General features: G+C 40.6%; 1 protein-coding gene across 3 annotated transcripts in view; it reads left to right on the forward strand.

Moving 5' to 3' along the window:
* mafa (MAF bZIP transcription factor a) overlaps positions 1 to 25,370 on the forward strand; it is an 87,972-nt gene extending 62,602 nt beyond the window's left edge. For 2 of the 3 annotated variants that reach the window (XM_061766059.1, XM_061766063.1), the window contains one exon: positions 22,098 to 25,370. Coding sequence is in view for 1 of the 3 variants with exons in the window: in XM_061766063.1 (XP_061622047.1) it covers positions 22,098 to 22,113 (16 nt within the window). In the remaining 2 variants the exon portion in view is untranslated. Of the gene's footprint in view, positions 1 to 8,506; positions 8,942 to 22,097 lie in introns of those variants that run through there. The other variant, XM_061766060.1, reaches the window with a different exon arrangement.
* The last annotated feature ends 1,967 nt before the right edge of the window (positions 25,371 to 27,337 follow it).

The following is a 27,337-nucleotide window of genomic DNA, read 5'->3' on the forward strand; positions in this document are numbered from 1 at the left end:
GTTCAGACTTGGGATACACCTCTTACCACTTAATTAGTCAGGTATTGGCAATGGATTTTCACAGAGCTTGTGAAGCTTGTGAGCAAGGCCCTCATTTAGGTCCAATAGCTGTGATTTCTGATCCCACAACCTCGTCCTCGTTGGATTGACAATAATTACAACAGGCACACTCCAAAAGCTTGTAGAAAGTCTTCCCAGAACAATGGAAGAACCTGTTATAGATAGATAGATAGCTAGATAGCTAGATAGCTAGATAGCTAGATAGATAGATAGATAGATAGATAGATAGATAGATAGATAGATAAAAAGTGATGTTGTTTTTGGCCAATATGGCAGTTCATATAGACAATCATATCAAATGGTAGCATTCTTTCGTCACAGTTGTTTGCATTGAAAGGGGAAGCATAGGACCTTGAGCAGATACCTGCAGCGTTGTACAGTTCTGCCTCTGGCTCTTTCTGTATCTGTGTCGCCTGTTGGCATTGGAGGTGACGGCCTCTCAGCAGAGGAAGCACTTTGAACCTGAGGGCTACTCTCTCCACCAAAGGCTAAGCACCACTACAGATCAAGGGGGCTTCCCCTAAGCAAACATTTACTGCAGTAAAGACAGGGTCGGGCCCTAATGATGTAGGTCAGCGGGGCTTTTTACAGGAAGGCCCTTTATGGAGACGGAGGCCAGAGATGGACAAAAAGCAGGACATTAGCTGTCAGCAGCATCAGCAAGAGTTAGATCTGGACGCACTTTTATAGCTGTTTGTTGGTGCAGAGGGAGAGGCTCATAAAGATGGAGACGCTTATCTTTTGTAGACCCTACATGTTTGTGTCACAGTCCAGTCTGTTCAAGGTGAACTGCCATGGACCAGTCCAGATCAGAGTTGGACAGCAGGCCATGTTCTAATAGTAGTGCAACCTCTTTTTGTGTGTGCCAAATGGCCAATTTTGAATCCTTACATCTCCAGTAGTGTCTAGCAATCATATTAGTAAACATAATGTGTAAACATGTAAACACAGACTATGACAATGGTGTAATAACACCATGATTTTTTTTCTGACACCATAATCAGTTCCTCCAACAAGGTTTTATTTGGTGACTGCGCTGAGGGTCTTTCTCTGCCCGAGGAACTCTCCTCCTCATGCTTGACACCTTTAATGACTTCTTAAATGTCACAGAATGTCAGGCGGGGGGATAAAAGTAGAGGACCACCTCTTGCTTGCCGGTGAACCTCTGTAGTTTTTACTACGCTACAGTGCTGCTGGCCAGGACACATGCACTCAGGTGTGGCACACACTTTTTCACTAGTGACATGATTTAATGCACTTGCTACTAAGCAGGCAAACGATAAGAGCTTCTTGTCAGCGAAGGAGCACTGATGGAACACAGCATGCCCTTACAAATGTATGCTTTGAGCATGCTTCTTATGAGACAATCATCTATCACATGCAGTTTCATATAAAACCTAACATGATAAAGCTTTCTCTGTAGTGCACATCTAGCCTCCACACATGCTGCATTTTTCCTCCCTTTGCTGTTTCTTTCAAGAGCTTTAAAATCAGTTGTATTCTCAGGGGAGCGGACTGCTGCTGGGATGAAATGAGCATCAACTCTGCTCAATTTTCCATTGAGCTAACCAGGCAGCTCATCTCCATTAGTGTGCGCCTAACCAGCCCTACTCTGGATCTCCTTGGCTGTGATCTCACCACAAGCCAGCTGGGTGGATGTGCGTGTGCGCCTACACACGCTTGTACGATTTTACGAGAGCTCCGAGCCCTACAGCTGTGCGAGATCTGAGTGTTAGGCCGCAGCGAGGCTCGGTTAAGCTCAACAGCATGAGACTGTATCAATTACGCCGCAAAAGCGATACGGACACAGTGTGCAGCCTTCAAAGACAAAGACTATGATCGCACAACATCTCCGTTCCTTTAGCCACATAGGCAGCTGGATAACCTTCACACAAGTTCCGCATCCCAGGAGGAACTATAAAAACTGAAAAGTTTTGTTTTGATAATCCAGGGGCAATTTACAGCGGGTACGGAAAGTATTCAGACCCCCTTAAATGTTTCACTCTTTTTTCATATTGCAGCCATTTGCTAAAATCATTTAAGTTCATTTTTTCCTAATTAATGTACACACAGCACCCCTTATTGACAGAAAAAAACTGAATTGTTGAATTTTTTTTCAGATTTAATAAGTATTCAGACCCTTTGCTCAGTATTTAGTAGAAGCACCCTTTTGAGCTAATACAGCCATGAGTCTTTTTGGGAATGAAGCAACAAGTTTTTCACACCTGGATTTGGGGATCATCTTTCATTCCTCCTTTCAGATCCTCTCCAGTTCTGTCAGGTTGGATGGTGAACGTTGGTGGGTAGCCATTTTCAGGTTTCAATTGGGTTTAAGTCAGGGCTCTGGCTGGGCCATTCAAAAACAGTCACAGAGTTGTTCTGAAGCCACTCCTTCAGTATTTTAGCTGTGTGCTTAGGGTCATTGTCTTTTTTGAAGGTGAACCTTCGGCCCAGTCTGAGGTTCTGAGCCCTATCCCTGTACTTGGCCTCATTCATCTTTTCTTCGATTGTAATCAGTCTCCGTGTCCCTGCAGATGAAAAACACACCCACAGCATGATGCTGCCACCACCATGCTTCACTGTTGGGACTGTATTGGGCAGGTGATGAGCAGTGCCTGGTTTTCTCCACACATGCCACTTAGAATTAAGGTCAACAATTTCTATCTTGGTCTCATCAGAACAGAGAATCTTATTTCTCACCATCTTGGAGTCCTTCAGGTGTTTTTTAGCAAACTTCATGCGGGCTTTCATGTGTCTTGTAATGAGGAGAGTCTTCCATCAAGCCACTCTGCCATAAAGCCCCGACTGGTGGAGGGCTGTAGTGATGGTTGACTTTCTAGAACTTTCTAGAACTTTCTCCTATCTCCCGACTGCATCTCTGGAGCTCAGCCACAGTGACCTTTGGGTTCTTCTTTACCTCTCTCACCAAGGCTCTTCTCCCCCAATTGCTCAGTTTGGCCAGACGGCCAGCTCTAGGAAGGGTTCTGATCGTCCCAAATGTCTTCCATTTCAGGATTATGGAGGCCACTGTGCTGCGATTGGCTGGCAACCAGTTCAGGGTGTACCCCGCCTCCTGCCCGATTACAGCTGGGATAGGCTCCAGCACGCCCGCGACCCTAGTGAAGAGAAGCGGCTCAGAAAATGGATGGATGGATGGATGGATGGATGGAGGCCACTGTGCTCTTACGAACCTTAAGTGCAGCATACTTTTTTGTAACCTTGGCCAGATCTGTGCCTTGCCACAATTCTGTCTCTGAGCTCTTCAGGCAGTTCCTTTGACCTCATGATTCTCATTTGCTCTGACATGGACTGTGAACTGTAAGGTATTATATAGACAGGGGTGTGGCTTTCCTAATCAAGTCCAATCAGTATAATCAAACACAGCTGGACTCCAATGAAGTTGTAGAACTATTTTAAGGATTATCGGAAGAAACGGACAGCACCCGTGTTAAATATATGAGTGTCACAGCAAAGGGACTGAATACCTATGGCTTTGTGATATTTCAGTTTTTCTTTTTTAATAAATCAGCAGAAATTTCAACAATAGTTTTTTTTATGTCAATTTGGGGTGCTGTGTGTACATTAATGAGGAAAAAAATGAACTTAAATGATTTTAACAAATGGCTGCAATATAACAAAGAGTGAAAATTTCAAGGGAATCTGAAAACTTTCTGTACCCACTGTACTTGGGGTACAAAATGATACCATGTTCACAAACAATATACATTAAGCATGGTCCAGGGGGTGTTATCACATATATAAGAGGTGTATATACACATTTAATTTCAAACAATTATTAATTTATAACAGCTAAGTGCAACTTCTGTCAGTTTGACTATGGCTGGTAGAAGTGACATTCGGTCCATATTTGTTGTAATAATGCTGGCTGAGTCAAGCAGCACCAAGGTTTTTCGTTAATAGCCGTCCATGAAACAATGTCTTAGGATGTGTAAGCATTTCTTTGAACATCACAAAGATCTTGTTCCCAGGCTGTAGAATAATGGTATATAGATGGATAGATGAGCTGTAATCCATGAAGGTTCAGCTCTGCTTCCATCATCCTCTTCAGTATTGCTGTGCTTCTTTCAATGCAATTCCAAAAGTAAACTGATTCCACTCTCGTATGAACAGTAACTAAGTCATAAAAAAATAAATAAATAAAAAAGATCACCCATTTCCAAAAGTCAAATGATAACATACATTTAATTGTGATGTCACACACACCAGCTAAGGCCAATGACGGCAAATAATGAATCTATTGTATTGTACGTACCGTATTTTCACGACCATAAGGCGCACCGCATTAAAAGCCGCAGTCTCAGTTACGGGGTCTATTTCTGTATTTAACACATACATAAGGCGCACCGTATTATTGGGCGCAGGCATGGTAAAACATACGCGAGCTTAAAACATACGGTAGCATGCATGCACGCTAAAACATACGCTAGCATGCATGTTAGCGTATGTTTTTAAAAAGGCAGCGGGAGCAAAACTGAGTTCGGTTGTACTTTATTGAAGTATTTTACAATGTACTTACGTTATTTTTTTGATCAATCCTCATCCACAAATGTATCAAAGTCCTCATCTTCTGTATCCGAAATGAACAGCTGGGCAAGTTCTCCATCAAACATGGTGGGTTCCCTCTCGTACTCGTCGGAGTCAGTCTCGTTGCCGGGGGGCTGTTCAGCAATGATCCCGGCTTTTGCGAAAGCTCGGACAACAGTCAAAGCAGATACCTTAGCCCAGGCATCCACAATCCATAAGCGTGTCTCTTCGTAGGTGCCATTTTCGGGGGTCCTTAGCCAAACCGAGGTGTTTTTGCACAATGCACATACCGGCACGATATACCTACTGGGTGCGTGCCTTTAGCGTCCTCTTTCACGCGCACCTTTCCCCCTTTAACGTCCGCATGCTGTCCTCAGTCACGTCTGCCTTTCCTCTATATAAGTCAGTAAAGCGGAGCTCTCATCAAAGTCACACAACAACGCATTACAAGGCGCCCCGTCCATTTTGGAGAAAATTTAAGACTTTTAAGTCCGCCTTATGGTCGTGAAAATACGGTATGTATCTTTCACTACCATTGTCAAAAGGATTGAATCTGGTGACACATAATGCAGATAAACAGCAAATTAAACTAAATAGTTGCAACACCCATCTTAGTGGATCAATAAGCAAGCGACTGAAGGATTAAGCGGTCAGTATATCACCCAACATGTTAAAAATTGCGGGAAAGGTTAAGTTCCCATATGACATGCTGCGCGGCACGGTGGACGACTGGTTAGTCGCCTCACAGTTCTGAGGTCCGGGGTTCAATCCCCAGCCCCGCCTGTGTGGAGTTTGCATGTTCTCCCTGTGCCTGCGTGGGTTTTCTCCAGGCACTCCGGTTTCCTTCCACATCCCAAAACCATGCATGGTAGGTTAATTGACAACTCTAAATTGCCTGTAGGTGTGAATGTTAGTGCGAATGGTTGTTTGTTTATATGTGCCCTGCGATTAGCTGGCAACCAGTTCAGGGTGTACCCGGCTCCTGCCCGATGATAGCTGGGATAGGCTCCAGCACGCCCACGACCCTAGTGAGGAGAAGCGGCTCAGAAAATGGATGGATGGATGTATGGATGGATGACATGCTGCAAAAGTCTTTTGAGAACAAACTGCACCACCTTCAGTCAGTAAATACTGTAGCTAAGAAAGACACAGAACATAATTTACTCAGTAAAAAATTGATTAATGTGTTGTTTTATAAGGTAATATATTTTCAATAGACAGTTTGCCACAAACACAATTACTCAGCATACATTCTGGCATCAGTCTCTCTGAAAAAGTAACATGGACAAATGTACTTATTTTGTTTGGCTCAGCACCAAATGACAGAGTTAGAAAGTACAGTATAATGATGATAATATGAAACAACTATAATGAACACAATAAGAGCATTCATTACTTAGTTTGACGCAAAACAATGAGAAAGTACAAATGTCGGGGAATTGTGAGTGAAGTTGAATCTATTTGAAACGTCCAGTGTGTTGCATATGGCACAGTGAGTATGATCGAGAAGGAAAACAAAGGAGTGAGTCGAGGTAGGATGTGAGTGTCTTCTCAAGGGACCTTAAACAAACCGATCGGACACAGGGAGAACACTTAGAACTGCGAGAGACACTCTAAAAAGCCACTGAGGAATTGGGCTCTTTGTGGGAAACTTCATATGTCTTCCAAACTAGACATATCCTCTACTTGTGTGTATACAGGTATATGAGGCTGTTTATACTGTAAGCTAATAAGCGTATACCGTATCTGACAATATTGCTGTCACGTAAACAGATACAAAACTTACCATACTCACAACTGCTTCTCTAAATGAAAACCGCTACACAATGTAATAAATGTTCCGCTCCTGTTTTCCAAAAAAGTGTCTCAAGTGAGACGAGGCAAAAAATGCTTTCCACTTAGGAGACGTGGTGACCTTATTCCTTCTTCATGTTCATGCAAAGTATAATTTTGCCTACATCACCACATTTGGCTAAACAAGATGAGCTTAAATTTAGGCTGTGGGATGTCAACACAAACACAGCATAGAAAGTTCATGTTTAATTAGGCGCCCCCCCCTTCCCGAAAGTTCATTTCAATTAGTCCCACCAGAGCCCCACTTCCAGGTCTCAGTGATTTGTCAATGCCTTAACTTATTTGTAGCACGGCAGGCCACAGTGAAGCATGCAAATGTTGTGTTTGTTTCTGCACGTGTGTTGCTGTTGTTTTGTGTGTGTGAACTCGACAAGAAAAAAAAAAGGAACTCCTGTGCCCTTGACATTTCCTTTGCATTCTTAAGATGAATTGCCTGTGTTATTTACGTTTTCAGGAGAGGTTCATTTATCCCTGCTTTGTTCCCAAACACTCACATATAATACACGACAGCCATAAAAATAACCACTGTGTTCAATGATTTAGTTGCATGGAAAATATTCATGCACTACGGATTTATTAGGTTTGTTGTGGTTTCATAATCAGCTCTCTAAACTAAAAATAGTTGACAAATTATATTGTGATTTTTTTTATATAATAAATTTGATTCTAATTGTTTAATTCTTGTATGCTTAATGTGTTTCTACAAGTGTTTTCCTCTTCAGTTACAGAGCTATCGTGATGTAGTGTAGATTGTTTCCTCCCAATAAAGTTATTGCTGCATGGCCACGATTCAATTATTGTAAATCTGTTAATTAAAAAATAAAACAAAAACGGCGACAGGCATGGCAGTCCAAGGTACCGTAAATCCCAGTTATCTGGTATATGCTGTGTTCAGACAGCCTATACGTCCTTCCAAGGATCTCAAAGGTGTTCTGTGTCTGCCCTGTCCATTTTGTGCCACCCTCACAAACATAAGCCGATCAATCAGCTGTAAGTGAAGCCATCAGGTCACCTTTGAAATTTATCATTTTTTGTGTGCATGTAAAATGAAACGGCCCTGTGATGGTATGGCCGCTAAATTTAGATTACCTATAGGCCAACATCCTCTACCCTTCCTCCTCCTACAAAAACAAAGTTCCAAAAAGGTGCTGAGACATAGAGTCCTGAGGAAACAAGAACGTAGCTTTGAGTTTTTAGATTTTTGTTGTTGTTGTTGTTTTTTTGGTTTGTTTGCTACACTAAGTTGTAGCAGACTGATATAATAAAAACGGATACAAATCATGCAGCATCATAACTTGTGTTTCTGTTTATGTTTCATAGGAGGCAGGCTATTTCCTGTTACATCCATCCATCCATTTTCTTTACCGCTTATCCTCACTAGGGTCGCGGGCCTGTTACATACAGGTTGATGAAAAAGTAAATAGGGCATTGAAACAAAGATCGTAGCCCAAAGGCTTTTGCATAGTATTGGATGTTGTAAGAGTAATGCACATTCATAATGATGATGTTTTAAAGTTGGGATGAAGTGAATGTTTACTGGCTAATCAGAAAAAAAAGAAAGACAAATCGCCTGCTTGAATTATCTCTCCTTGCGCTGCGGTGCCTTTTTGTCGCTTTCAGAGGTGCTTAGCATCTCTTGTTTGCACACAATCCACCAGTGATTATTGTCCACTTCTGGCTTTATGCGCACTGATGTATCTTTTCACAAAGCAGCTTCATTTGCATAGATCTGGTCACGTACCTCTCAAATCTCGAGGAGTGTGCTTGAAGGAGAGTTAAAAAAGAGCAATCATGGTGACGGATCTTGTTGTTTGCGTTAAAGGTCGGCGATATGCCTATCAGCTTGCACTCGATGAGCTCTTTGAGTTAAATTTCTTTTGAAGCTATAAATCATTTTGCCGGATAATCTACAACAATTTTGTGAATAACGAGGTCAAAAGATTGACGTTTGTACAGTTTGTTTCCATTAAAAAGTCCTTAAGCTTTGAGTTGGGGTGTTTATGTTTCTTTATGATGTGCTGCCATTTTTCTTTTCTGCTGAACACAGCTGCTGGGGTTCTGCCATGCAGAAAGGACCAATATGGCTCTGTCTGTTAATCAGAGTCCGGAAGCCAAAAGAGAGAAAACAGCGGAGAACCACCCAGCGAAATTTAGCACACGATGGCTCCCAGCGGGCATCATTTCGGGACCAGGGAGAGTTTTTTTTTTTCCCCCTCCTTCTCCCTCTCCTTTTTCCTGCATGGTTAGCAGGTTGGAAAGCTCAAGCTCAACATTGCTGCTGACACAACCATTCAGGGACGGCTGTAACAGCTCTCTTAGCATGGCACCTGTTATTGTGCCGTCAGAGAAAGAGAGCGCATTGGGGAAGAGGGAGAACATTAGGGGAGGTCAGTGCCGACTCCCCCCGCCCCCCAAAAAAGTGAAGCTAACTTTTAATTCAAGCTTTCTCAGAAGTCCGAGCCAATGAAAAGGCAGCTGTATCCTTTAGTGTACAAACCCGACATGTCGAGAGTGATCGCTCCTGTTATGTTCCAGGATGTTGTAATGTGAGTTTTCATCCAGCATCTGAATAATTATAATTAAATTCACCACAGGCTACTTTGGAACAAGGCATGGGCCTAAAACAGTGGTCACTTAAGTTATATTATTTATTCAATGAATCATGTTGTTTGCTTGGTTATTCATGTATTATTTTGTTTTCCAGTCAGTTTTTTTAATGGTGTAAAGGTTTTTTCTGTCTTTATATTAAATATATTTGTGTATATTAATTTTTCTGTTTTGAAGTGATATGAAAACTGTAGACAAATACCAAGAGGAGTCAATAAGGAGTTAATAAACTCCAAAGCATTGACTTATAAAATCATAAGGATAGGAAAGTAAATAAATCCAACCACTAGCTGTCGTTCAGTTGTGAGATATGATTGTGATGACAGCAATCAATCATTAAAAAAAGGCAACAAGAAACTGATTGTGTTGTTGCAACACATAGATTAAAATAACTATGCATTGGAATGATTTATGGATTTAGAAAAACAGGCCATCACGCTTATATACACCCTCTTCTGGGAGCCAGCCAATAATACCATTAACAGCATTGTTCCAACTCATTATGTGATGAGAAACACAGTAATAATTACCAAGCTACAAATGCACAATTTCCTTTATTGAGCTAATTTCTTCGGCGAGCATTATTTGCCCGTCTTCCTCTTTCTCGTCACGTTTTATTTCTTCCTTAATATGCCATAAATCCCGTGCAAGGCTGCAGTGCAAATCCCTGGTGCAGACTCAATATTGTATTTTGTGGTATGTGGCCATGTACAAGCACAGACCTTGGAGTTATTAATCTGAGGGGACAGGGGCCATAGACACAATAAGATGAGCAGTTGAACTCTATCCTGGACTTGATTCTTCACAATCCAAAACACTAAATGTATACATTTTGTACTAGAAGGATTGGCCTGAGGGACTGGTGAATATTAAACAATATTAAAAAAAAATGGGCATTAGGCCTATTGGATTTGTTAAAACAGAAATGTTAATATAGCTCTTGCATTGACTCTCATCAGATTGTGCAAGTGTATTTGATGTTATGACTCGGTGAGCGTTTAAAAGTAAAATAACATGAATTAGTCAAGTATTCATGCTGCCACATCTGATAGAGAGCCATTGGAGTCCCACATGTGATATCATGCAGTTTAGGGCCTTTCTGACAGAAAAGCTGTTACAATGCGCATATGGCCCACTGACAAACGTGACAGATGAAACACTGTCTTTGCTTTTGTTTAAGCACCGGCTCTTCCCCTAATACAAGCCTTTTAAGTGATCAAAAGGGCCCGGCGATATTTGATGTTGTCTGCGGGGCGATGGAGGGTGGTGGTGGTGGTTGTGGTGGGTGGGGGGTTTTCGAGGCAGAGGAGGTGTCATCTAGTGATATAATGCTCCGGTCCTCTGTCACACTGCGCAGTGTCTGCTGGGAAATAATCTGACATCTTGCGCTCAACACATCGAAGCGACGAGTGGAGAAAGAAAGAGGGAAAGAGATGGGGGAGCGAAATGTATAAGGCAGAGAGTGATTGGACAAAGAGAGGAGGGAGAAGAGAAGGGCAAGTAAAAGGGGGAAGACAATCAATTGTGGAGCCCCATCTCCATCATGTCATCACCTGTCAGCATAGATTTAAGAATATAGCTTTTGAGAGACCTTCCAGAGAAACTGTATGATTGATGGTTGAACAACATTTAACGGGGTGTCATGAATGGCACTCCTGCAAAAAAATCAAAACTACTTTAGACCACTTGCAAGTCTGCGTAGGGACACGTTTCCAGATTCAAATATGAGTTTGCATGTTTTGTTGAGAAGAGAAAACGAGAGAAAGTGCAACCGGGTTAATCAGTTGGAGAAAAGAGAAGAAAAAAATGAAGAGATGGTGACAGAGTGAATAAATCGAGTCATTAAGCGTGTGTTTGCGGGAGCCTGGCTTCCATATGACAGTGTGGGTTGGAAGGATGTTTCTGTCTCTGTTCACTGCAGCAGATTAGCTCCTTTTCCGCTCTCCTTGGCACAGCTTTTGCTTCCTGGTTTCAAGGAGAGGCTCTTATTTTTTTTTATCTTATTCTAATTAACCTATTGTAATTATAAATTCAAATATTTTCTTGCTAATTTGGAAAGCAGCTTCTAAGCTCGGTGAAAAATCTATTGAAAAGATTCAGCCCATGTTAGCATTAAGAGGGATCAGTATCCAAGTAAATAAAATGAAATATAAATTTCAGTAATCCCAGAATAAAATTTTTTTTTTTTACTTTTCTTGCATATAGGCATACTGCAAAATTTTAATAAGAACATCTGGAACATGTGACATCAGGATTGGTAGATGCTCAAAATTGCGGGTGGAAAAAAGCGTCCAGTCAACAATCGAATATTCCTTCCACTGTAGGCTTTCCTGTGTAATAAATAACAGCAAAGCTGCAGAAAACAGCACAATAAATTAGCAAACTATGAAAAGATATTTTGCTCCATTTGGTTGGATCTCGTGTAGTATTTCTGTTCCTCCATAATTGTAGTCCATGATAGCTTTAAGTGTCAAACCTGGAATGGAACAGATGATTCACTGGCCAGTGGAAAGACAAAACCAATGATTCCACCTCTGCAGGCGGAAATGTTACTTCAAAACATTCTGATAAAAACTTAAATGTTACATGGACACGTAGAACAGAGATGCAGTTCCTGACCTTTTCAGTCTTGCCTGTGTGTCTTTTGTTTACACAAATTGTATTTTTCTCTTCTGTTTATTTGTTTTTTTACATCTCTTTTGCTCTGTCGTATTTAGATTCAAGTGCAGAGCTCAATCGTTACTGACTGATGGTACCATCAGTATAGTGCATATGTTGTAAAACTGTCAGCTGCTGACAGATTGACAGACACGGTCAAGCCTTAGATCACTGCAAGCGAGTGAGCGAGTGAGAGTGTGAGAGAGAGAGAGAAAGAAAGAGAGAGAGGGGGGGGTCGGGATCCTCATGTTGGATTACTCTCACACTGCCATGAAGGTTAAGTTTTAAACATGGTTTGTTTATTAGCAAGATTACACAAAAAGTGCTTAACTGATTTATGTAAAACTTTGTAGGATGTGTATGGCCAAAGGAACACGCATATTTTTTGTGTGGTCAAGTTTTGTAAAAATTGAATGTTCCAATATCACGATGAGAAGATTCAGAATGAAACTAGAAATGTTTACAGTGGAGCAACCAATGTCAAACAAGATCCATTCAGTCATGCTGGTTGACTTTGCTGAAGTTTTCACAACTTCCTATTGAGACTAATTATATTTTGAATCATGTCTGTTATTTAATTTGTCACCATTAAAAAAAATGTAACTGTTGATGGAATGTTTTAAGTAATTCTTGAACTAAATGTCATACCTGTACATGTATTAGCAGACGTTAATCACTTTTGAGGCCAAATTGTAGGTACAGTGGATATAAAAAGTCTACACACCTATATATAGTCTACACAGTCTATATATATTTTTTAAAAAAAAGTCATAAATCATTTCAAAACGTTTTTCCACCACTCAGACCATAGCACATTTTCCCATGTGTTTGAAAGATTTTGTTATGGTCCAATAAAACCAAGGTTGATGTTTTTGGCCATAATTCCAAAAGGTTTGTTTGGCGCAAATATAACACTGCTTGCTCATCACCAAAAGAACACCATATTAACAGTGAAATATGGTGGTAACAGAATCATGCTTTGGGATCTTTTTCTTAGGCCGGAAATGTATGGGGGGCCTTTGACAAGATGGAAGGAATTATGAACAGTTCAAAACAAACAGCAGTCAGTGTTAGCAAAAACAAACAAACAAAAAAAAAAACTTCCAGCTTCTGCTAGAAAGCCAGGAAAAGCATACTGGAACATCTGAAATTTGTTTTTGGGTAATCAGCAGCACTTTAATTGTTGGCACTTTAATTGTTGAGTGCTGACTCTCATTTAATAGGTTTTAATGTGATTCGGTTATTCTGAACACAACCCCATCCGAGCTAGTGCCACATTGTTTCAACTGTTTAATTTTACTTCCTCTCTCGATAGGATTAAAAAAAAAAAAGGATCACATTAATTGAGGAAAACCTTTTAAAATGATGAAATTCTAGGCTCCGGAGAATTGAGGTTCCACTATACTGTATCTTTTAAGGTATACAATTTGATGTTGATTTATTTTTTTTTCTTGGCAGAGGTCTACATTTTTTTCAATTTTTTTCTGTGATCAAATATGCCATAAAAATTAAACTAAATGACAAGCAAAGTTGGTTGTAGTGCAAGTGCAAGAATAAAATGAGGAATATATAGAGATTAGGTGTTGCTGTGTAATTTGCAACAGCTGTTGATTCAAAGGGGAAAAACTTTATTTGGTCCAGATGGTGTCAGTCAGAGGCAGAATGTGAGAGTTGACTTCATTGGCTCCGGCAATGTGTTTTCCCTCCTGATAGGAATTAAAATGGTCGTTCGTTTGTCACTGCTCACAACACAGTTTAAAAAGTGGCAATGAAATGTTCCTTGGCGATAATGCACCATAATTACTCAAACGCCTGTTCTTTATCTGCAGCAGAGGGGAGACATAAGGAACATTTCCCTCTGATGAAATTTTAAATGCCACAGAGCTTGCTTGATTGAGAACACAGAAAAGTCATCCCTTTTTTTTTTGCCAGCTGGAGCCATAACGCCTGTCATCATCTTGCTCAAAAACAACGCTGCGTGTTATGTGACCATTTTAACAGAAACGAATTGAGCAAAGGCTGGCAGGAGCGTCTCCAGCTGCTGGATGCTACTCAGTATCTGGGCCTGCAATCAGATGTAACACGCTGTAGCAATGAGGTGTAGCACACACCTATCAGGCTTTGATAAATGTATTTGTTTTAGCAGGCTGATGGGTATTGATCTCCAGAGGAGAAGATTATGGGACCCTGGAAGAGGAGAGGACAGGCGGCTCTCTCCGCCAGCATATACCCCACACGTGACACAACACTCAATGTGGAAGACTGGGAAGGTTAGACAGAAGTGGCCTGTGACCGCCATTTGTTTATTGCGGGGGGAAAAGCAACACAACCTCAAAAGATAGATAGAAAGGTAAATGTTCCAATTAGTGGAAGAATGAACTAAGCCAACTGTAGTTATTTGACTAAAAAATTCACCAGATGGTCCCCTTTATTTCTGCTTGAATTCCTGCGGTAAAAAAAACGTGCCTACTTGTCAGTATATCACACAAGAAGATCATCTCAATATTTGATTGTGTCCGGCCTCAGGCTCAGAGCAGTCACAATGCTTCACGGGATACAATATATCACAGACATGCTCGTTTCAGCCCTAGTTTCATCTCTCTATTTTTCCTTTGTCCGTCTCGCTCAACCTGCTCGTTTAAAACTGACAGATGATCCATTGAGCTTTTACAATGCCTGCTCAAAATGTCATTGCTCCACTTTCAGTCACATTCGTCTATTTTCCTCCTGACAGGCACCACAATGTTTTAAATAAAGTAAAATGTACATGTACTCTATATAGATTTGGAGGTACACTACTCTTTATGTGTATTCTTTAAAAAAAATCCAATCAACGTGACTTTATATTTCATTTTTCAGAACCATCACGAACTATAGCTAAAAAACAATATACTGTGCAAGAATTTGAAAATAAATGCAATTCTTAAAAAAAAAGCACAGCTGAGCATTATCATTAGTTCCCATATTAATTTTTGGGATACTTTGCTGCTCCTATTTTACTCACATTAAAAACTCCATGTTCGGTATTGGGCGACATTAAAACAGCAAATGACTCATTCTTCGTGAGATAATCGAGCAACACAGAATGCGCATGGTGCTTCTACACTGGTTCTCTCCCCAGTCTCGAGCATATACGGGAACTAGTAAAACCCCTTGATTTTTGATAGGGAATTTCCTCAGCAGTACATCATAATATGCGCATTTTATTGTTATCTATATGTGATAAATAATGTGAGTGCAGTGTATATGATTAGAGTTTCCACCATAGTGCTTTTAACTCAAAGATGAAAAGAGGGTGTTAAATGATGATGACTACTTTCCTCAGTGCTCCACTGAGTCACACTCCACTTGACCCAGTGGCCTGTAAAACTGCACTTATTGCACTTATCTGATGCAATGATCGCCATGATTTTGAGGTCTCGCAAGGGAAAAAAAAAAAAAAAGTCAAGTTTGTACATTATGTGGACCACACAAATGAGAAATGTTTCAGACAACTGAAGTCCCATGGTATAGTTCTTAACAAATTAGACCACCTGCCATAAAAACGAGAATACACTCTCAGGCATCATGAGGTGTTTTAATGCAGACTCTGAATTTCAGTGAATTTTCCTTTGTGTCAACATTATACCAGTTTGACCAAGGAAGAAGAATTTCAAACTAAATTCACACACAATTTGAGCTGGCTCCCTGCTTCTCTGAGTAGTTAGACAATCATATCATTCAACAACACTAGAATGTTTTATTAATTTATTAAATATAATAATGCACCTTTTCAGCTTCATAAAACAATATAATTAAAATTAATGGATAACAATATCACATTGTTACAGAAAAATACAAAAATATTTGGTAATTACAATTAAAAAAAACTTTACATTCGGTGGTTGGTGGTCTAATAACTAACTAATAAGTTTGTTAAGCTCAGTACATTTTTATGAGAAGGATTTAGTAAAAATGTGAGTTTTTGCTTATTTGCATTTCTAATTCCACTTACTGTCACGGTTTTTAAAAGGATTCCCATTTATATGGACCTGTAAAAACAAACAAAAAAGGTGTCCCTATTTGTCAAGGAAAATCTTGGAATACGTCACATCAGATCAAAGGCCAATATCAATTTTAGTATCAGTTTTTTTCTGTCTAAGTGGGCTATGTTTGCAGAAAATGGAAAGTGACAAAGGATAGAATCAGAATCATCTTTATTTTGCCAAGTATGTGCGAAAAACACACAAGGAATTTGTCTCCGGTAGCCACTGTAGTACAACAACAGACAGTCAACTGACAGAGAATACTTTTGAAACATAAAGACATTGAGAAAAACAGTCGCTGAGCAATAAAAGGTTGCTCGTAATCTGGTAATGCCGGTACAATTTATTTATTTATTTTGACAATTGTGCAAAAGGATGCAGAGTCCTCTAGCAATTAGAGCAGTTTGAATGACTAATATAGCAATAGTCCGGTGCATTGACCATTGTGCAAAGGGCGACGAGACTTCAAGGAATGTATGCAGTTTAAAGTGACTAGTAGTGCGATAATCTGGGACAATGTCGATTGTGCAATGTTGCAGATACTCCTCAGTCAGTGTGCAAGTGGTGCAGATGCTACTTTGGCATGAGTGGCCAGTATTGTTCAACAACAGATATGCAAATAGTGCAGCGTCGCGAGACTACTACAGTGATTGCACGGGTGATGTATAATTGGCCCGACTGAAATGTGACAACAAACTCCATCCATCCATCCATTTTCCGTACCGCTTTATCCTCACTCGGGCCGCGGGCGTACCGGAGCCTATCCCAGCTATTTTCGGGCGAGAGGCGGGGCACACCCGGAACTGGTCGCCATCCAATCGCAGGGCACATATAAACAAACAACCATTCACGCACACATTTACACCTAAGGGCAATTTAAAGTCTTCAATCAACCTACCACGCATGTTTTTTTTTGGGATGTGGGAGGAAACCGAAGCGCCCGGAGAAAACCCACGCAGGCACGGGGAGAACATGCAAACTCCACACAGGCGGAGCTGGGATTTGAAACCCAGTCCTCAGAACTGTGAGGCAGATGTGCTAACCAGTCGGTCACCGTGCCGCCGTGACAACAAACTCAAGACAAAAAAATTGCCAGCATGTTGCAATGGAATTGTAAGTTAGCTGTTTAAGAAGTTGATGGCAAGAGGGAAGAAGCTGTTGGAATGTCTGCTAGTTTTAGTTTGCATTGTTCGGTAGCGCTTACCTGAGGGAAGGAGCTGGAAGACCTGGTGACCAGGATGTGGAGGGTCCAAGAGGATTTTGCACGCTCTTGTCTTAGTTCTGACAGCGTGCAAGTCCTCAAGGGTGGGTAGGTCCACTGTCCGTTGCAGTCGGAGTTTGTCCTTTTTTGTTGCAGCACCAAATCAGACTGTGATGGAAGAACACAGGACTGATTCGATGACCGTGTAGGAACCACAAATATTTGCATCTAAGGACATGTGGCAACCATATTTGCAACTACCAAGAACTGAGAAACGGTTACTGATTTTAAGTTTATAAATAAACTTCTCTATTAATGTACTGAACATATTATCGAATGTATATATTTATTGTACTTATAGATTTAAATTTTTATTATGTCACCATTTTGTTTTTATTGCCTTCTTTTCACTTTTAACGTAATTTACTAGAGTTGTGTTGCTCTGAAGTTACTGGGAAAGTAAATATTTAAATATTATTTATTGGAGGGTGATATCATATTAGAAGATTTTAGTTTTGAAAAACAATGTGTTAGTACTTTATGCCATCATTGCTAATCACTTTGTTTAAAGGAGTGTAAAAATCCTCTTGACAAACATGTTTCCTTTGTTTTCATATTCCCATTATGGATGTCAATGAAACCATATAGCTTCCACTTCCTGTAATAACGCATTAGATTTCCAATACTCCTGATGTGTTTTTCCATCTTTCACAGGTCAAGACTTTGCAGGCTTGTTAGATGAAAAATGATCAATACAAGATAAAGCATCAGCAAAAGAGTAAAAACCCGTTGCGAACATGCTCTTGTGACCAGTATCAATAATTAAGCCACAAGCTCAGAACTTTATTTTCAATGCATGATTGCATGATCCAATGTTTGATTCAGCTATGTACTAGAGTAAAAAGTAAAAAATGAAAACAATAGAGCTTTTGACATCCCTTCCTATTCATTCTTTAACAAATGGTGTAAAATATAGAGGGTGCAGCCAGTTTGTGTGAGAGGCTGTTGATGTTTTATTTTCAGAGCACTAAAATACATCAGCTGGAAAGTTGGGGTGGATAGATGGTGGGAAAAAAAAGTACATCCTTACCCAAAAGCTGAAAAAACTGAAAACTGAAATTTGTGTAGGTGTACACTTCATGTTTGACTGATTTCTGTAGGACACTAAATAACTCAACGTCACGTATAGTAAAAAAATGCTTCTGTGAGAGGCTATCGAAATGCATTATGACAGACTTCAGTTCTCATTTGTTTTATACTACTGTTTAATAAATATTGGTTTACAATCTTAATTACAGGTTAATCTCAAAACACAAAGGTGCCAGGGTTATGACTCTCTCAAGCCATCCTGCAAATTTCCTGTTTTCCCCAACAGCATCCGAAGAGGGCTATAAAAGTGGATAACAACCATTAAAAAGACAAGTGTCAATATCAGCAACACAGACTGACCTGACTTCTTATCAATGACGTATACCAGCTTTTCAAAGTCATTTATAAAGTGCAAAGACAACAAAAAAAGTTGTTTTGTTTGTTTGTAATGTGAGAGGATAATCTCTTTCTGAACTCCTGTTCTGATGCCGGTGTTGCGCAGATACACTAGTTGTGCCCCAGTGGAGTTCTTTGTGAATGTTGCCCAACTTCCCATCGCTGATATAATCTTCTTTTGGCAGCAAACTAGTTGAACATGAATCAACAGTTCTTCTACCGTTTGCAGCCAAGTAGTACACTACATCTTGTCACATTGTTATAAGACATGATTCATCAACAACCAATTTCAGATAACTATCCAAATTATGAAGAAATAATTATTCAATTAATAGCAGTCTCGAAAAGATATCCATCCATCCATTTTCTATACCGCTCATACTCATTAGGAACGTGGGTGAGCTGGAGCCTGTCCCTGCTGATTTTAGTTGAGAGGCGGGTTACACGCTGGACTGGTTGCCAGGGCAAATATAGACAAACTTTCACACTCACATTCACACCTATGGAAAAATTAGTCTTCAAATAACCTAAGAGGTATATTTTTGGAACGTGTGAGGAAGCTGCACTACCTGCAGAATACTCATGTAAGTGTGGGGAGAACATGCAAACTCCAACACAGGAAGGCTGGACCAGAGACTCCAACCCCAAACCTCAGAACTATCAGATAAACGTGCTAACCACTCGCTCATGGTGCTGCCTGTGTATACAGTATGTATAAAATTATGTCGGGTGAAACATTGATATAGTTAACAGTTAACATCTACAATCTCTTGGCTTTAGAATTTAGTATTTACTATACTATAATTTAAAGATCATGTAAATTGAATTCAGGGATTTGTTTCTTTAAAACATTATATAAGCTTAACGATAATTGTTGAAACGTGCAAAAACTACATAATTCTTATGTAGTTATTTTTTGTGGAGATATGGATGTTAAACTGTTTTTCACCATTTCAGTTTTCCTGATTTTTAGGTCGTGGGTACAAAGGCACAGTGTGACGCACTTTATAGTCTAGCACACGTTGCCCATTACCCAGTGTATAAGAACTTGAGCGTCTTCGTTAGCATCATCCGTTATCTGGCACAAATGTGACTTCCAGTTAGCTAGCTAGCTATGCCTACATCCCGAAAATACACTTTCCCTTCTGATACTCCACTGGTGTGACCACTTTAGAGCGCGTTGTTGTCAACAATGAGTACGTATGGATATAGGGATTTTTTTATTTTTTTGTCTGACGTGGCAGCCAGCGTGTGGAACAGGGGTTCGCACTGGCATGTCTGCTTTAGAGCACCTCATTGTCGGGGTGTGGAAAAGCCCTCCAATGACCCAGTGGGATAAGAAGGCATCAGAAAGGTGCTAGACGAAGTAGAATAAATTTTTCCAGGTTGTAGTACAGGTATTTGATTGACAGTTGACAGGGGCCTGGGTTCAGCGTATTAAACAAACACACACACAACGTGCGACAGTGGAGGGAATGGCTTGATTTTTCAAGATTTTGAAGCTTCATTTTATATAATTTGAGATTTTGGGGGGCAGGCTTGTTAACAACACTCTTCTCTGTGGTGTGTCAAATTTAGAAGACATTCATTTTCAATTCATAGGGACTTTAAAAATGAAGGAAGTGCATGTGATTTGCAAATACCCCTGCACCATTTTGCATTTGTACAATTGGTGCCTGAGATCAAGGTCGCTGGTTTAATTGAGCCTGTACGAGACCCATGGCTGAGAAAGCAGGCAGATGAGCATTGATATACTATAAAATGGTTCCAATATGGTTGATCAATGAGGCTTTGTGTGGAGATCCCTTGTGGCTTTGATTTTCCTCTGAAACAACAATTCGGGAACTCTGATCTTCAAAGGCAAACGCCATCTTTGCTGTTGTTGTTGTTTCTCCCCCCCATGTTTGAGTGATGTCACTGAGGTCGATTTTATCCATGTCCATAAAGGCTCTCCCACACTTGAATCACCCAGGAGACAGCATCTGTTGGTCTGTGCAATGGTAACAACCACCAATAAAGGTCAATCTCCCATGGTAATAGCCAATTGGGTTTGTTCCCATTATTGGTGCTCTGAGCTGTGGTCAACAGATGGAGAACTGGCACCACCGCAAGTTATGCTGCAGTCTAAGGTGGCTTGGTTCAGTCTGGAAGCAATCTTGTGCCTCTTTATTTGCTTCAGCTTGTGTTGGCCTGCACATCACTCCATCAACTGCAGCACCAATACGAAGAGACTTCTCGCAGTTGCATCAGAAGAGCATTCATTGCCAGTGGGGGCGAACCGTCTAAACATTTCTGCTAATTGCCTCATTAATGATTCACCAGTGTTAGGCTGCTCTAGCACTTCGCTGTGGGGAGCAAATTGTTCTGATTGGTTTGCCTCTGTCAATTATTGATGAGGCGGGGAGCTGAAGTACTAACACCTGGCTTTGCAGGTCCAAATGGCCCTGCATTCCCATCACATACTCTGTTATCACACACCCTGGGACCACATGGAGTCTTGAAGAGCTGTGGAGTCCTGACTGCTGCCATTTCCCTCAGAGTGGATGTAGCATGCCTGGGGCAATGGCTGTGATCTCTTCGGTGAGCTTATTGGCTCACACGGCTCTCCGCTGTGCGAAAGGTGGACAATGCAGCGATGTAGAGTTTGCAGCAATTTGTGGTTTAGAGGGTAGAGTCACTTGGAGAAGGGCGATGGACTTAAAAGCGTGTATGACACAACTACTAGAATGGCAATCAATAGTTGGAAAGACTGCCTGAATATGAAGACAAAAGGTTCCAAGCAAGGAACAGTGTAAAACAATTGTTACATGAACTGAATAAAAGTGAAATGTGGATTAACTGAGACTGAGATTTTATATGAAGGTGCTCTGGTAGGGGCAGTTGATGAATCATAGCAAATGCTATTTACACCAAAGGCTAACAAAAACAAGACTAAAGATACTAATAATGTACGACAAAAACTATTCATTCAATTAAGCATTTCAGTTAATAAATAATCACTGGAGAAAAACAGCGAACAAAGAAAAATTGGAATTTGCAAGGGAGCATGAAGTGTAATTTGTACTTCAATATCAATTTGTTTTGTTTATAGTATTTATGCAGTGGTATCGACATCTTTGTTGTGGAGCTAATGGCCCACCCACAAAACATGATTGGTGTGTCCCGAATCGACAAATATCAAATAGCTATTCTGTGTTTTTTATAAACATGTATGTGTAGTATGACCAAGTTTAAAAAAACTTATAACACAAAGAAACCTTGGAGAAGCTCCAACGTCTACCTTTGGCCTTAATTGAAACTGATTGAAGAGTCAGCCTCCATACAGACGACACTGTCACTCTGAATCTCTGCCAAGTGGGCTCACTATGTACACTCACAGGGTGGTCACTCTGCCTTTGTTTTTACACTGGCATCAGTGACAGCAGAGCCCTCCCCACCCTTATATCATGTGACCGTGACTCACTGTGTGTCACCCTAAACCATGCATGCTCAGACAAAAGTACCATACAGCTCGTAATGTGGTCTTCAGTGTCTCATGCTGCACATTATAGCCGTTGTATGGAAGCACTACATGCATGTGTGAGAGTGTAGTTGTCTGAGTCACACTTGAATAACAATTTTTTTTCTGTCTGTTCCCTAACTCTCCCTTTTTCTTTTCTCAGACAACTCTACAACTGAGCAGTTCGGACATCAGAACGGCTGGCCAATAGCATGAAGACACCAACAAAGCACAACATTCAAAAACGTCTTCAATGGGGGGGACGAAAGACAGACCTGCTGAAATCCCTCAAAACTGCTACTTCTGACTCTTTCCCTGATATTTTACCTCCATTTTTTTCTCTATAAAACACAAAAAAGGGAAAAAATAAAAAGACTAAACTCAAGAGACATTGACAACGGGAGGATTATTTTCCCTGCAGCAGTAACTTCACTAATGCATGCTTCTGTAAATAGATCATAATAAAACCGTTCCCACACTTCTGATGCGGGCCACATACCAAATCATTCTCACCATCCCATAAACCTTCACGACTGTGTATAGTCCTCATGGCCCACCATTTTCCACATGAAGCCACTATCCTTCTTGTTCCAGACACCATATAATTATCATTTCCAGTATCATTTCTCTTCAGCTTATTGGGACTGTAAAAAGGCAAAAGTGCTTCCAATAATCACTGTTCTGGTCTTCCCCCTCCAGTATCCATTTTAGTACATGTAAATAGAGCTGGACGAAGACAAACATGAAACACTATACACTACATAGTGTATCACTGCAGCTCTTCCGTACTATAGCTCTCAACATTCATACATGGATATTTTAGAAATATTTTTGTTCTAATATAAACATGCTAAAACACAATTATGTGGTTTTATTAGACTGCATAAAGATCTTAGCTATAGGAAAAGACATGCTTGAGACATTACAAGGCAACACCACAAACTATATCTGTAATAATGAAGCCGCCGTGAAAAGGAACCGTCTGTGTTTCAAGAGTTGAACATGGCTTGGAAAAAGTTAAATTTCTCTTTATACTGGTATTATTCGGATGTTTCCTTCATTCATTAGCTTCATTCATTGTAATTTTTCCTGTTGGAGCTGCCCACCTCCTCCTTTTAGGGGCAACCTTTTGCTTTGCATGGTTGTCGGTGCTCTCCTCCTGACCTAATAAACGGGAAAGAACACCTCATCGATTGCAATGTAAACTAGGACACCTCTGTCGTCAGTGGACCATTATGATAATCAGATGGACTGACAGACAAGATGCCAAACCGGTGGACAGACAACTTCAGTGGAAACGAAAGACAACTTTACATGGTCAACAGGGAACCGAACACCGCACTTCCACCATTTTACACCCCCTACCTCTAAGTGAGTGATCTGCACAGAGGCTTCTATCACTTTTTTACGACTCCGTCAATCTGCTTCCCTGCTGCATGACACGAGGAGAACCTTGCTCTTTGTTGGATGCTACAGGCAGCCATTTCACTTGAGGAAACAAATTGTTCACTTTGACGCTCAGTGAAATAAGCTAGAACATGCTAAGAGGTTTGCAACCAAAACACAGCATTGCTAAAATATACCACTGTATATATGTACAGTATTTCGACACTGTATAGCCAGAGATGCTGCATGTTGAGTTGGAACTTGATCACTACATAAGCCTCATCACTTCTCCTCACAAGTAACACAACATGTTGATTTAACTCACCTATTCCTATGGTGAACGTTGCTACTCAACCTAATAGGCAACAGCAGAGTTGATAGGTCTTAACCTATTTTAAAGGACACGTAACCTCACTTTGGATGTCCCACAGAACCTGGCCACAGTGAGCGTGGGTGAAAGATGAGAAGAAGGGAGGCAAACTGGGGTGCACCAATTAAATGGCAGCTTACAAAGTGGTACAGGGCATCGTGCCAGCAGCTGTCCATTCATCCAACGTCAAAAGGATTTGTACATCTCAGTGAATCAACACGCTGCCAGGAAAGTCCAAAACTAAAGTACAGATCAGAAAGTGAACAGTATCCAACTTTTAGTTGTGTCCGTTCACCCCTAAAAGTATATATGTGTTCAAAAGCGATATTGAAGAGCTCAACTCACCAACTGACCTTAAATTGTTAGCATGTTATGTTGCTAGCTCTCTAGCCTGCCATGACCTTATATCCTGCTTGATGTTTACTTTGTGCTAATGAGGATCAGAGGCTTCGAACTGAGTTTACATGATTCCCAACTATAATGCTATACATTTTTCCTACTACTGTTTAATTAAAGGCTATATATTTTAAAATATTAGTAGATGGTTCCTGACGTGACCATTAGGCAGCATTTGCTCGCCAAGACTCCCCAAGCTCAAGATGTATGTCGCCATTCAAAGGGGGAGCGCAGGCAATACATACAGTAGAATGTGCATACAAACACAGAGCGAAATATATTATTTTTGCTGTCGGAGACAGACACACACACACACATACACAGACTAATCTAAAGAGCAAGGCAGTATGTAAACAGATCGTCAACATAATGGGATTGTTCAGTGTGCAACCAATAAGCTGTTAGCGTAATCAGAGGTCAAAGATATATTACCCACTTGGCCATGTTGTAGGTATATTAACATGATGGATATGTGGGTGGGCAGGTGGGTTGTTGGGATGCAAATGGTAGGGAACTCTATGGATGCAGAGTCACCCATTAGTCTACCTTTCTCTCCTCTGCATCCTTTCTCTTTGCTCCACTGACTCAGCTTCTTCACCCACTTCTTTATGAGACGTTTCTCCTATTGTTTACTATGTCTACTCATGTGTCACACAATTTACAAAATTCCTAACCGTCAATTAATCAACTAATCAATTTATCTTCCCATCTGCCCATCCCAAGTATAATCATTTTTAGATGAACATACTGATAAACATATCTCCAGTTTTCTGTGCTTGGAGCACATAAGTGTCAGTCAAGATGGAGGATATTGTAGTGCCCTTTCAGTTAATTAACTTACAGTGTGTGGCCACTTTTTTAACTAGTTGAAAAGTCCATGTCCATCTGACTAAACACCCCATCAATGTCATCACTGGCTCTGTGGACCAGTGGCATTGATTCACAGGGGGACAAGCGTTAAAAGCAATTTTTAAGGTAGAGGATATGTAAAAAAATGACATTCATAGTCCTGCTCAGTGCTGAAATCCAAAACCATAAGGAAGCATTTAGCGGATTTATGATGATATGATTTTTGTTTCACTACCAATTAAGAATAATTGTAAAACCAACATTGTTTCAAAATTGAAATGTGTTTGCTGTTACATTGAAGTAAAGGGCTCTATTTTTGTGAATAGTGCAAATACAACGCTGCGAACTCTGCAAGGAGACGGGCTAGACTCAGTAATTTCATGGACCGCCTTACAACCCAGCACATTTAAAAGTCTGGGCATCACCACAGACACGACACCCCCCCCCCCCCCCCCGCCACCCCCCCACCCCATATCTGAGTGCCTGCCAGTTGGATGATTTAAAAAAATCGAATAATAATAATAATGGGAATAATTAATTGGTTTCTTCAATAATTGAGAGGGTTCGATGTCCGCTGTTCATATATTTATGAATGAAATGCGTCTGATCCACCACAGATGTACGTGGAGCTCGCGTATTTGTCAGCCTGCCTCGACCAAATTCACCAAAATCACATTAGACTAGCCGGGCCAAAAGTTAGACGTGGTCTGAGCTGGCATAAAATGAAGCAAGCGCCAAATAACACACACATGTTGCGCCCGTACGGCCATCTTGGCGCAGACCGGTCTGCCAAATTGGCAAACATGTCAGTGAACCTTGCACTTGTACGAAAATACGCCACCATTTGCGCTCCGGCGCATGATGTGCAGTCTACGAAAATAGAGCCCAAAGTGTCTGATTAACAGTGAGCTCCACCCAGACATATTTGGGGTAGTTGGGACAAAGGTGAATGGATTACAGTGAGACAACTTGCAATTGCTCTGCTTTTAATCCCCACCTTTGGGGATAAAAACTGTACTCTTCAGAAGCCGTACACGTGTTGAAATCCTCTGTATTCTGGCCACCACATACGCTTGTGCTGTGTGTGAACAGTTAGCCATCAAGCCACTCGCTGAGATGAGCCCGACCAAGAAGATTTGAGGAGGAATATAGATAATCGGATTAAAATAAATAAATAAATAAAAGCTCTGGGCGGAACTGAAAGTAATACCATTGATAAATGCCGTAAACCAAATCTTTGGCATCTGATTAGTTAATGGGGGTGGAGGCAATTTAAACCTCAATTTTGTGAATCCCTTTGAAGGAATTCAACAGTATCAAAGCACAAACATATTGACTTTGTTCAAAGCAAGAAAGAAAAGGATTTATGAATATGTACAATCCTGTTGAAATAAATAAATGACCAGAAGGTGTAGTAGACAGGTGGTGTTCCACCCTGCAACGCTTAGCTGTACAGTCTGCTTTCTGACAGGTTTGATTTACTATGCTATTTGCATGCTTTAAAGCACAATTGATGAAGCTAATGTATTTAAAAAAAATAAAAAATAAAAAATACATCAAATGGATTTCCTGGTAGTTGAGACAGGCTGATTTAAGACCATGCAAATATGGTTTTCTCCTATTCAGACTGAGGTATCAGAAGCTGTTAGAACTGCTGGCTGGACATTAGGGTTCACGATATAGAGTTAAGTGGCTTAAGAGGATAGGCTAGGATGCATGCTATTCTCCCTGCTGTGAACAAGGCGTAATCCTTCAGTTCAAGAGTAGTAAAATGGTTGTAGCATTCAAGACAGTTATGCATACATCCCTCTATCCTCTCCCATGCATCAGAATGTTTCGGCCAGCGGGGGATAACCATATGCTATCAAAGTGGTCCACTTCATTACCACGACATCAATGAACCTGACAAAAAAAAGTGTTATGGAGTTCATAAAGAAATATACATTCTCCCACGTGTGATACAATATGAATAATACTTGGCATTGCTTTGTACTCACAGCCAAGGAGTTTGTTTTCATCACAGTTAATGATAGTTGGTGAGCAGAATTATGCAAAGACTACTTCTGGCGACCAGTTCAGGGTGCACACCGCATCACGCCCAAAGTTAGCACTTAAGATAGGCTCCAGCACACCCGCGACCCTAGTGAGGATAAGCGGTACAGAAAATAGATGGATGGATGGATGGATGGACTTAGTTTCCAAGAAAATGTGGGGGGGGTGGAACTATATAAAATTTTAGTGTAGATCAATAACCTTTTTTCTACTTTTGTTCGTGTTCCATTCTAGTTTTAATTGAATTAAAACACTTCTCAATGAGGATGGTCAATGAGATTGTATTGTATTTAGTGTAAGAACTGCTGCTGGTCGACAATTATGTCTCCTCATATCACATCACAATGGGC

Source organism: Phyllopteryx taeniolatus, chromosome 2 (genome assembly GCF_024500385.1).
Source record: "Phyllopteryx taeniolatus isolate TA_2022b chromosome 2, UOR_Ptae_1.2, whole genome shotgun sequence".
Classification (NCBI taxonomy): domain Eukaryota; kingdom Metazoa; phylum Chordata; class Actinopteri; order Syngnathiformes; family Syngnathidae; genus Phyllopteryx; species Phyllopteryx taeniolatus.